General features: G+C 38.5%; 1 protein-coding gene across 1 annotated transcript; it reads left to right on the top strand.

Annotated features, from left to right (window-relative positions):
* The first annotated feature begins 144 nt into the window (after positions 1-144).
* Positions 145-6,825, top strand: LOC117913754 (DNA repair protein XRCC4). The gene is made up of 6 exons (XM_034828778.1): positions 145-400; positions 490-632; positions 803-931; positions 1,980-2,102; positions 3,058-3,296; positions 6,079-6,825. The coding sequence occupies exons 1-6, from the start codon at positions 262-264 to the stop codon at positions 6,083-6,085; spliced, it is 780 nt and encodes a 259-aa protein (XP_034684669.1). The 5' UTR covers positions 145-261; the 3' UTR covers positions 6,086-6,825.
* The last annotated feature ends 4,766 nt before the right edge of the window (positions 6,826-11,591 follow it).

Here is an 11,591-nt window from a genome sequence, read left to right on the forward strand (position 1 = left end):
ATAAAAAATAATCAGTATTTATTTATTTTTATTTATTTTTATTTTTTTAACTTGAATTTAGGAGATAAAATGTTTAGTTTGAAATGTGAAGAAAGGGGTAAAGCATAGTCAATATTTGAGAAGAGAGAACTAAAACGTGAATAAAAAAGAGAAACGGAGGGAAGGTGATTTGGTATATTGAGAAGGCGGGAACCCTTGACAATGGAGTCTTCCCCTGCACGCATCGTATCAAGTGGAAGCCGATAACCCCAACCCAAATCAATGGAGCCGACACCCAGACACTCATGCCTGAAGCTTCAAATTCCTAACCAATCGGAACCCATCTTCATCAAGGCCACCTGGTTTCCTTCCCATTTCCACCTCTCTATCACCGACGGCCTCCACGCCTGGCTCTGTAACGGTATCCCTAATATACCCCTCACCGCCTCTTTCCTTCCCCCAATTTCACCTCCAATTTCCTCCATTTATTTATCTTTTTGGAATTTGCAGCATCGGAAGACGAGGTCCGAGAGCGAGCCGCCCAGTGGGATCAACCCGTTTCTGATTACATCGCCTTGGCAGAGCGGTTCCTAGGGTTTCAGCAGCCCGGTTCGGTTTACGGGTTCTCCGACGCCGGTGACGGCCACAGAAGAGTAAGTTGCAATTTTTTTTTAATATCTGTTTGGTCGTTGAGAAAACGTGGGAAAATGATATATGTGTTCAAAAAAAAAAAAAAGAATTCAATTTTGGATGGTCAACACTGCTATGGAAAATTTTGATAAACCATATAAAAGAAGCTGCGTAAGAGAGAGTTGTCTTGCAGTTGTCATGGACATTTGAGAAGGAAGGGACTAAGCTAGAATGGCGGTGGAAATGTGGACTCTCACCTGACTCTAGGAGCACTACCGCCGGAGTCCTGGATTTTCTTATGGATGCTAACATTCGACTAAGTGTAAGAGTCAAATTCCTAATATGGTATTTGATTGTTTAATTGCTTTTTAGCTTCGTTCTGAAGATTGTGTGTTTGCCACTGTTTCAATCATTGTGGATGTTATTTAATAGATTGGATGTATAGGTAGTATGCATTTAGTCATTGTATTCTCCTTGTAAGCTGCAGTTAATTTCAGAAAGCAAAATTTACTAGTGGCTGTGAATTCTGAATTTGTTGTGGGAATATATGATGCGTTTAGGATTTTGATCATCATGTTTAAAGATGTTATCTTGTGGTGGAGAGGATTCACTGAATAGCCTTATGCAATTTCCTAGGTGAAGGGTGAGGAAAATTGCCCATTTGAGATAGACATAATGATGATTGGAGATTGGAGAATTCAAGTTTGTGATGGGCCAGTGTTGTATTTACTTATGTGAATAGTGCACACCGTTGTTGGTCGTAGAATTTGCAAACGAATTCTTATGTGAGAGGATATATCAATCGAATCCTATTGTGGTGCAAGCCCTTTTAGTTCTGAGTGAAATTGAAGCAAAGTATCCTTCATTTCTTACTTAAGTAGCATTATGAAGATAGTAATTTTTAACTTAAATTTGACAGGATTAAGAATCTATTTTGGCTAGGAATACATATAAGAAAGGCTGAAATAAAAAATTTGAATGGAATTGTATTTGCATTTGTCAGAACATTACATGTTAGGTGTTAACTTGGTTGTAATTTTAGCAAATTATATGTACATATTATTTGGTACCCTGACATCAAATGGATCTAATAGTACAGCTTTAAGTTGTTGCAGATCTTAATCCCATTTATCACTATGCATTCATTAAATATTTGTGCCACTCGTGCCTGAGTTGTGGTCCTCTATTTCTGTGATTTCCATTTTTCTTTACTTGTGGTTTAATAGAAGTTTTAGAAAGATCTGTACAGACATATTAGTGAACCATCCAACATTTGAAACTCCATTCTCTAAGTGCCATGCTCATATGAGTTACTATGATTCTGGAGTTGTATTGGGCTTATAACTCTTTTATTTATTTGATTTAAAAAGGAGGAAGTTGTTATTAAGACCCAATCATTTGAGAGGCTGAAAGTGGAAGCTGAAAAATGTTTAGCACAAAGTGAGAAATTCAACAATGAGAAGGCGGAATTTGAGTCTGTGATCTATGCAAAGGTGTGTGCCTTAATTTTATTTGTCTTTATTGCTGCTTTGCCACTTGATCTGTAAAAAAATGGAGCTTGATATTGCTTTCTCTTAATCTGTAAGTAAGTGGAGCTTGCAACATAGATTGTCATAGAATCATCCATCAACAATGTTTCTGTTGAAGCCATTCTTATTTCTGTCTCTCAATCAATTGTAGGCTGTACTGTTCAATTGATACAATTCTTGTGAGGCTTCAGTAGATTCTTTGCTTTTTGATAAGAAATGTGATGGTCACAAGTTTAGGAAATCCCTACTCATGGTTTCACATCAGGCAAACAGTAATAATTTTCAGAGTGTTAAGAGGTTCCCTTATATTGGATTTTGAGTTTTGATGTCCTTGTGTATTAGATTCCTTGGAGTTCACATGACCTCCACTTGATACCATAGTTTGGGGCCACCCCATTTACCTGTTAATTAGATTTCTTTAGATCAGAAGAGTTTAATTACAGCTGTTATGCTGTAGTTGTGAATCTTGCGATTTGAAGATTGATTCAAGATCCCTTCATCCATAGGGTTCATTTTGGTGCAAGGGATTGGAAGTTCTTGGTGTCCTACTCATGTTTTCAAATTTTGAAGCTTTGACTTGGGAGATCAGATGATAGAAGGGAGCCTCTTTGTTCTCATTCATAGGTAGTTCTTGGTGAGACAAATTAAAAAAAGCTGAATCTTGAAGCATAAAATCCTGAAAGCTTCTTGGATATCATGTGATCTCTTCAATAATTACTTCAATGGTAGTTTTAGCACTGCTTCTTCCTTTGAGCAAGAGTGTACCATTGACTGAACAAATTTCCTTTTGTTTGACTATTAAAAGAGAAAATGAAAGAACTTGATGCGTTCCATTCATATAAACCTCTCCAAAATAGTTAATCATCTTCTTCAATTTCTTTCCAGTATTTGTAATGACTTGGCCTTTTTATGCTCCTAGTTTCTCGGGGTCTTAAATTCAAAGAAAGCCAAACTCAGAGAGCTTCGAGACCAGATATCAAAAGAAGAAACCACTGGAAAATTGCTGCAAGAAGAGGATGAGTCCACTGACAAAACTTTGAGTTTTGACGATGAAAGTGATGATGAAGCAATCGAGGAAGAATCCTCAAAGAATCTTACAGGCACTTCAAAGCATGTTTCTACAAGTAGGCCTCGCAGTCAAAAGAGAGCTGCGCCCAGGTGAACCTCACTTGCCTAGTGTAAAGCCAATCATGTTAAAATCCCCCCCTCCTCCTCCTCCCCCTGCCCTCTGCTCTTTTATTTATTTGTTTTTTCTTTCTTTACTGGACTAGTGAAAATCTGAACTTAATTCATGAAATCCTAAGCAGTTGCTAATATCACAGCCCATCAAATTCTCGGTTGAGGTGGGAGCCTATTACAAGAGCTGATATCTGGATTACAGATTGATGTGATATGGTTGCTGGAAGTTCTTAGAGTTTTTCCTTATAGCTGTTAGAATATGATAAACAGTCTTAAAATGAACAAGTTGTTCATTTAAATCAAAGAACCTGTTGGATCTTAAGGTGTCAAACTGTCCTCCAGCAACATTCCGCTCTATTAGGTTAGTTTACAATTGTGCAGAAGAATACGAATGATTCTTCTGAATCACATAAAATGTGGTCAAACATGCTCTTAATGTTTGACACTGAAAACTACAGTTTTCTAATCAATGTCCTGTGGGGGACTGGGGTTCATTTTCTTAGTTGCCAATCTGACCTTAGCCTCACAATGTGTTGAGAGTATCTATCATGTGAGCTCCAGTAAACTATAAAGAAAAACACTTGAATCAATGACATTATGATTCAGCATTGAGAAAGCAACAAAACAAGGAGCTAACACAGCATCAAATCAGGTCTACAAGTAACTCTAGTTCCCTTCAATTCACACAGCTGCTTGATAGAAAAAATTCATATTCTATTCATTTCATGTCTGTGTTTTACACAAAAATAAATAAACAAACTTATAAAAGTGGAATCTGATGCCTGTAATTGTTTTTTCGACTTGGTAATAAATATTTAAATTAAAAAATAAAAATTATTAAAGTAAATTTTATTTTTCAATTATTTTAAACAGTTAAAAAATTTTAAGATAAATTTCAAAGAATTCTTATGTTTGATATAGAAGTTAGTGTCATTTTCTATTTTTAAAAACAATAAATAAGAAAATTTTGAAACGTCCAATCACTCACTAAGATGATGAAATTATTCAAAATCCTTATGTAAGTTCTTAAAAGTTTTCATCATCTTCATCTTGAGAAAGCTTTCCAAATAATTTCTTCATAAATTTATCATTTCAATCACTTGGTGATGAATGATGATCCACCAATTGAGACAATTTTGGATTGAATTCAACTCAAGACCTGAGAACCTGCTCAAAAACCACTTGTCAAAAGCTTAGGAACACTGGCCAAAAAAAAAAAAAAAGGTAGGCCCAATCCTGATACCGAATTGAAAAGGTCTTGAACCACCTCTATCGGACAAATGAGCATGAAGCTAATCTTCAATGCAAAATAATTTGAGGGACTATAGTCACTTCATTAAAGCCCACGCCTTAGGACAAATAATTTAATATTTAACATTGTTAAATATTAAGGTTCTATTCATAGTTGTGAAAGACACGCCTAGGCTCGGGGTGGCGCGACGCCACCCTCCGATGCCTCGCGCGACGCCCCTTCACGAAGGCGCTGCTTAAGCGCACAAGGTGCTCGCCTTCGACAAGGCACAATGCGGTCGCCTGAATCACCTTCGGCCAGCTACGCCCTCTTCCTTCTCCTTCCCCTTTTTTTTTCTTCTTCTTCTCATTTTCTTCTTCAGTTGTCGTCGGGTTGTAGAGGGTTGAGGCTAAGAAGCCCTAATTTTTTTTTTTTGGGTCCAAAACGACGCCGTTTTGGCCATGTTTTCCCTTCCAACCCCCTTTTCTGGTATTTTTGAACCCGACCCCACTCCCAATCGTGCCCTAGCCTTAGCCGTGCAGTGGAGAAGTGAAGAAGAAGAAGAGAAGGAAAAATAGGAGAAAAATAGAGGGAAAATAGTCACTTCACTAAAGCCCATGCCTTAGGACAAATAAATGATTGTTAAATTTGATTATATTATATAAAAATACATATGTAAATTAGGGTGCGCCTCACTTCACTAAAGCCCGCACCTTAGGTGCGCCTTGTGCCTCAGGCTCCAGGACTACTTTGCATCTTGGTACACCTTGAACCTTTTAAAACTATGGTTCTATTTAGAATTAAGTAAAAAAACAAGCACTACCTAAGATGAAGTAAACCAGCTCACTAATCTCTGATCCTCATCACCAAATGACATCTTAAAATCTTCAAAAATGAAATTGATATCCTCTGCAAAACTGCATCCAATTCAACTCTTCAATCAATGCAAAACAGGAATTGAGATATTCAAAATTGAATCTAAATTCTCAGCATTCAAATCCTCATAATCCTCATAGATGATCTTCAATCAAGACAAAACTAAAAATTGGGATGATTTTTGATCAATTCTTCATTCAAGACAAACTTAGTATGAGATGATCTTGATTTTCATCCTTCAATCTTCATCTTCAAATAATCGGAGAGAGAGTCTAGAATATCTTCTAAGTGATTAATCAAGGGCAGTTCCAAAACCAGATGAATGATTCTCAATAGCTCATACAATCGATTCATTTGATGTATACAATTATACAAGAATGATGATGTTATCACCACCTCTATCATGTTTTTGAGATGATGTTGAAAAAGAGATAATTAGAGAGGAATACATGCAAAAACTTATTCATATCCAGTCATCACTGTCACATGAGTAAATGGTACCTGAACTTTCCAGTAAAAAAATTACCATAGCATTTATGCAAGGGCAACTAATGAAGGATTAAAATTTATTTCATGTACTGGATGAAGCCAAAGTATATCTCGACCTTTCTTGGACCAGATTCTATAGTCATCCTGTTTTTCTCCTTTTTACAGGAACTGACCCAACCCCCTTTTGGAGAGCATTTGGAAGTGACACAAGGGCTGCATGCCATTGTGGATCAAATGAAGCAAGGCATAGTAACATTGAAGTGACTGCTTCATCAGGTGAGAAGTTTCTGTTCCGCATCTCCTCAAGAAGCTGAATTGCTTCATGGATCTCATTTTCTTTAAGAAGATTTTGAATAATGACATTGAACGTAATGGAGTCTGGTAAACATCCCTTCTCTTCCATTTTCCAAAGCAATTTAACAGCCTCTGATAACATTCCTTTGTTGCAGAGGCCGTTGATCAATATATTATATGCTATAGTATCAGGCTCCAAACCATTCTTTGAGATTTCATCAAATTGTTTCCATGCTTCCTCCAATTTACCAGCTCTGCACATCCCATCAAGAAGTATGCTGAAAACTTCAATATTTGGTTTATGTTCAGTTTTCTTAATAGACTGAAATAGATCCATTGCCTCCTCAAGGTGTCCATTCTTACAGAGCCCATCCAACAAAACACAATATGTAGATAGTTTCAGAAATTGGCCACAAGTTTGCATCTCTACAAATAGTTTTTGGGCAGTTCTGACTCTCCCTGACTGGCATAGAGCTCCAATCAGTGTGTTGTAAGTAACGGTGCTGGGCTTCAGTCCCTTGGGACACATTTCTTCAAAAAAGCGAAATGCTTCATCTATCTTCTGGTCCTTACAGTACCCATTAATCAGTATATTATAGCTGAATACATTGAGCTTAATGCCTCTATCCGCCAGAGATTCAAAAAGCTTTGTGGCATCTTCTAACTGACCCACCAAACATAGCCCATTCATGAGCGTATTATATGTCAATATGTCAGGCTCCTTGCCTTTGTGACGCATCAGTTCAAGTATCTGCTGAGCTTCTCCAACCTTCCCCTCTTTGCACAGACCATCTATCAGTATGGTGAATGTAAAGGCATCTGGTGAAAAGCCACGATCCACCATCAGGTTCAAAAACCATGTGACTTCTTTCCACAGGCCCGCTCTGCTCAATCCATGAATCAGGGAGTTGTACGTATACACATCTGCAGAAATTCCTCGACCCTCCATTTCCTTGAAAAACTCTAAGGCTTCTTTCAACCGCCCAAACCTACACAGTCCATCCATCAAAGAACTGTAAACAACAACATCCGGCAAAATGCCAGCACCAATCATTTCCGAAAACATATCCAGCGCCTCAGTGGTCATCCCATCTTTGCAAAGAGAATCAATGATCATGCCATATGTGAAGACGTCACCCTTGCAATTCCCCTTCATTTTCTCATGCAACTTAATAGCGAGACCCGTCTTTCGAGCTTTACAAAGACCATTGATAAGAATTCCATAGGTCTTCGCATCCCCCAAAAGCCCCTTCTCAGTCATTTCATCAAACAATTGAACTGCATCCGGAATCCCATTCTCCATCCACACACCTTTCACCAAAGTAGTGACCGTGACCGCATCAGGCTCAAAACCCCTCTTCAGAAATCCACCAAACACCCCAAACCCACAACCCACAGCACGCAAACTACAACAACAATGAATCAAAATATTCAGCGTATATAAATCTGGTTGAATTCCCACATCATTTATCTTCCTATACATGGGAAACACGGTGGAATGGTATCCAAGTTTGGCAACCGAAGCTAGTAGATGATTGAATGTATCGGTACATGGCATAGGTTCAGAGCATAGCGACCTATCAAATAGTTTGATGGCATCATTGAGCTTAATTATACCAAACCTACACTGATCTCTCACGTACCTTTCGAATGGTGAAAGACTAGCTTTTGTACCAATTTTCTCAGATTTGGAATTGGAACCAGATCTCTGAGGTGGGTTTTTAAATAAAGAGGATAGGGAATATGGGATATCACTCTTTTGAAGAATGCTTCTGGAAGAAGAGGCAGCATTTTTCTGCAACATCAAAAATGGATTCTGAAACGCTACAATCAGACACGCTCCTCCTACACTACAACTTTATTTTTGTCGGGGCAAGAGTTCATCAATGAATTTTACTAATTTAATAAATTGGTTGGAATAATTTTTTTTTTTCAATTTTATAATTTATATTATAAATTAAATAAAATTTTGTTGGAACTGTTTTTTAGATCAATTTTTTGTTCTTAAAACAAAAAACAAGGAAATAATAAAAAACCGAAAAAAAAGTTTTTAAAAATTTTTTTTTAGTTATTTTATATTGTTTTCACTTATTTTTTATAAAAAATAATTATACTAATAAAAAATTAGAAATAAAAATTGTTTTTAAAACATATTTAAAAATATTAAAGACATGTTAAAAACATTTTAAGTTTTCAAACATATATTTGTTTTACAAAACATCAAACAACAAATTTTTTTTTTTTGAGATTTAAAATTTTTATTTTAACTAGAGGGGATTTAGGTGAAAAGTGATATGATTGTTTCTAAGAAATTTGAGTAAAAAAGTGAAAGAAAATATAAAGAAAATTAAAAATAAATTTAACATTAATAATGATTTGTGTGGCAAGAAAACAATTTTTTTTTTTTAGTTTTGAGAACAAATATACTTTTAGGAAAGATGTAGAAAAATAGGTAAATATGAAATGAAGTTATGTATGATGGCAATACAAGTTTTTGCCAAAAGAAAATGCAGGGTATCCTGATTTGTGATGGAATTCTTGAATTGGGTTTTATGTATGATGCCAGGAATATGAGGGCTAGTATGAAATGGAGCTCTTATGGTAAATCAATGAATACATTACATTAACTTTCAAGTACATCTACATTACTCTTAACATGACTGCTAGAAACAGGATGGCTTGGCGCCAGTGGAAGAATGAATGCCCAACTAAAGATGATAAAATGACCAACGACCATTCTCGCTGTAGATGAAGAAGACTTTGGGGATGTGCTTAATTTTCCAATAATCATAACCTTGTTCCGCTCGCAGGAGTGTTCTGGCGAATTCATCGGGCATGTCATAGAAACAAAGCTGTTGGAGTTGGGAGAGGTACTGAATCCCAAAGGGCAGTTGCTTCAATGCTAGACAGCGTAGGATGCTCAACTCTTGGAGGCAAGTCAAGGCTCCCCATTCCACGCTCACTTTTCCCAGTCCCTCCAGCCTATCAAGCTTGAGGGACTTGAGCTTTGGGAATCCCCCAGCCTTGAAACACAATTCTTCTCCTTCGTAAGCGTGAAGGAGTTGAAGTTGCACTAGATTGGGCAAAGCTTGGAGAGCTTCGAGTGGATTATTCTTTAACCTACTCCATCTTAAACTTATTTTGCTAAGGTTGTCAAGGGTAGGTATCCAACCTGGTAAGTCCTCTAAACGACCTTTCAAGTATAAGCCTTTAAGGAGCAATGGGGGTGACGACAGATGGTTGAGATCAATTATTTCTTCCTCTTTAAGTGAAGTCACATCTAAAGAGCAGAGGTTTTTCATCTTTTCAATGGAAGAGCACAAACTCCTTCCATCTTCTTTTCTCAACTTTACAATGCCCAACTTCCTCAGTTGACTCAGCTTCCCCAGCTCGCTCAATGTATGTCCGCCTTGATCTGGCTCCACAAAGCATAGCTTTTGTAAGAATTGCAAGTCTCCTATCCTCTCTGGCATCAAAAACCCTTCTTTACTGTGAAAAGTTACATACGATACAATGACATAACGGTACAGTAAAAGATGGCGCAAGTTTTGGAGCTTTTGGATCTCAGCAGGCAGCTTGGAGACTTTTGTTTGTTTCAGATCCAGTGTCTCTAGGTATGGCAGCTTCCCAATTGAGCTTGGAAGTATATCCACCTTGGTTCCCCTCAAGCTTAGATACCTCAGATGGAATAAGTTGACAACTCCTTCTGGGAACTTCTCCAAAGGCAGTCCTCTCAGATCTAACACTCTGAGTAGACCAAATCTGTGGCCGCTAAAAAGTACTGACATACATGAATTGGATACTGAATCTACCCCAAAAATGAGAAGAGAACGTACCCCGGGAAACTCTTGTCTTGTACATGTTTCCAAGGTACCACGAGCTGACAGGTGTCGAGCTTTGTTGGGCGTCGCTGTATTATTTTCACGAATTATTGTCACAAAATCCTGGTCTCTGGACTTTGAAATGATAATCTGACGCATAAGATCATGGATCCGATATGTTTTGATGCGGCCATCGACGTCCCTTTGAGCAACTTGGATCAGGCACCTGTTGGTCAGATCACGGAGGTAACTTTCAGCAACCTCTTCTGGCATCTTACCCTCTTGTGGTACCACAAATCCTTCTGCAATCCACAGCCGGATCAATCTCTTATGTTCGATGAGATTATCCTCCGGAAAAATGCTGAGATACAAGAAACAATGCTTCAAGTAATAAGGTAAATCATTGTAGCCAAGAGAGAGTATTTTGTTCACTCTCTCAAGTTTGTCATTGCTTTCCAATTCAGAACTGAGGCTGCGGTCAACAATATCCCATTCATCCAACCGATTCTGGTCTTTTGTAGCCAGAACACCGCCGATTGCTACTATTGCCAGCGGCAGACCCTCGCATCTCTTCAAGATACCTTGAGAGAGCTTGTTCAAATGTCGAGGGCAAGCGTTTCTCCGGAACGCCTTGCGGCAAAACAGAGTCCAAGACTCTGTTGGGGGTAAGGGATTCAAAGGAAAGACATCACCATCCGATTCTACGCAGGAACAGCCAGCTACATCCGAGTTGCGTGTGGTGACTAGTATCCGACTACCACGCCTGCTGTTTGGAAATGCATATTTCACAGATTCCCACATGAATATCCTCCACACGTCGTCAAGGACAATAATATACTTCTTTTGCCGCAGAAAATCATTGAGCAGAGCTTTCAACCTGTCAGCGTTCAGGGTGCCTATTCTTTGAGGGACTGATTTCCCCCCTTCCTCAAAAAGTTGCTGAATCAAGTCTCGTAGGAGATCCTCAATCTTTGAGCTCGAAACAGTGATCCAAGCATGGTGTTGGAAAGATTTCTCCACTTTCACATCATCGTACACCTTTTTCACCAGGGTTGTTTTGCCCAACCCTCCCATGCCAACCACTGAAACTACTTTGGTTCTGGATACATCATCCAAAAGCATTCCGATCAGCTTTTGCTTGGGCTTGTCGATGCCCACAAGTTCAGATTCCTCTAAGAGGAGTGCATCCCCCGAGAATCATACCAAGTGTTTGTTGAAGCTCCATGGCCGAATCCTTGCTCAATGCCGTCAAACTTGCCACGGTATCTCTCATGCCCTTCAGATATATTTTGCACTTTAGATTTTATGCCTTGTATTCGTGACACAAGCTGATTCTGGGCCTTGAAGTCCTTGCTGAACCGAGCAATCTTATGTATAGAACCCAAAAGTCCATGGCCATGATGCTGGGGGGGGCAAAGCCTGAATTCATCGACAAAATCTTCCATTTCGTCAGCAACTTCTCTCACTTGTTTAACCCAGACTTTCAACTCTGGGTCAGTCTCCTCCCTTGCATCTGCAAACCTGAGGATGGCCTTGATGCGCTCCAATTCGCTCACAATGTAG

This window comes from Vitis riparia, chromosome 5 (assembly GCF_004353265.1).
Source record: "Vitis riparia cultivar Riparia Gloire de Montpellier isolate 1030 chromosome 5, EGFV_Vit.rip_1.0, whole genome shotgun sequence".
Lineage (NCBI taxonomy): Eukaryota > Viridiplantae > Streptophyta > Magnoliopsida > Vitales > Vitaceae > Vitis > Vitis riparia.

Excerpts from the sequence above, each read along its gene's own strand:
- LOC117913754 (XM_034828778.1), top strand. The coding sequence starts at position 262 with ATGGAGCCGACACCCAGACACTCATGCCTGAAGCTTCAAATTCCTAAC. Across the intron at positions 401-489 it reads CCACGCCTGGCTCTGTAACG|CATCGGAAGACGAGGTCCGA; the intron begins GTATCCCTAATA and ends TGGAATTTGCAG. Across the intron at positions 932-1,979 it reads ATGCTAACATTCGACTAAGT|GAGGAAGTTGTTATTAAGAC; the intron begins GTAAGAGTCAAA and ends TGATTTAAAAAG.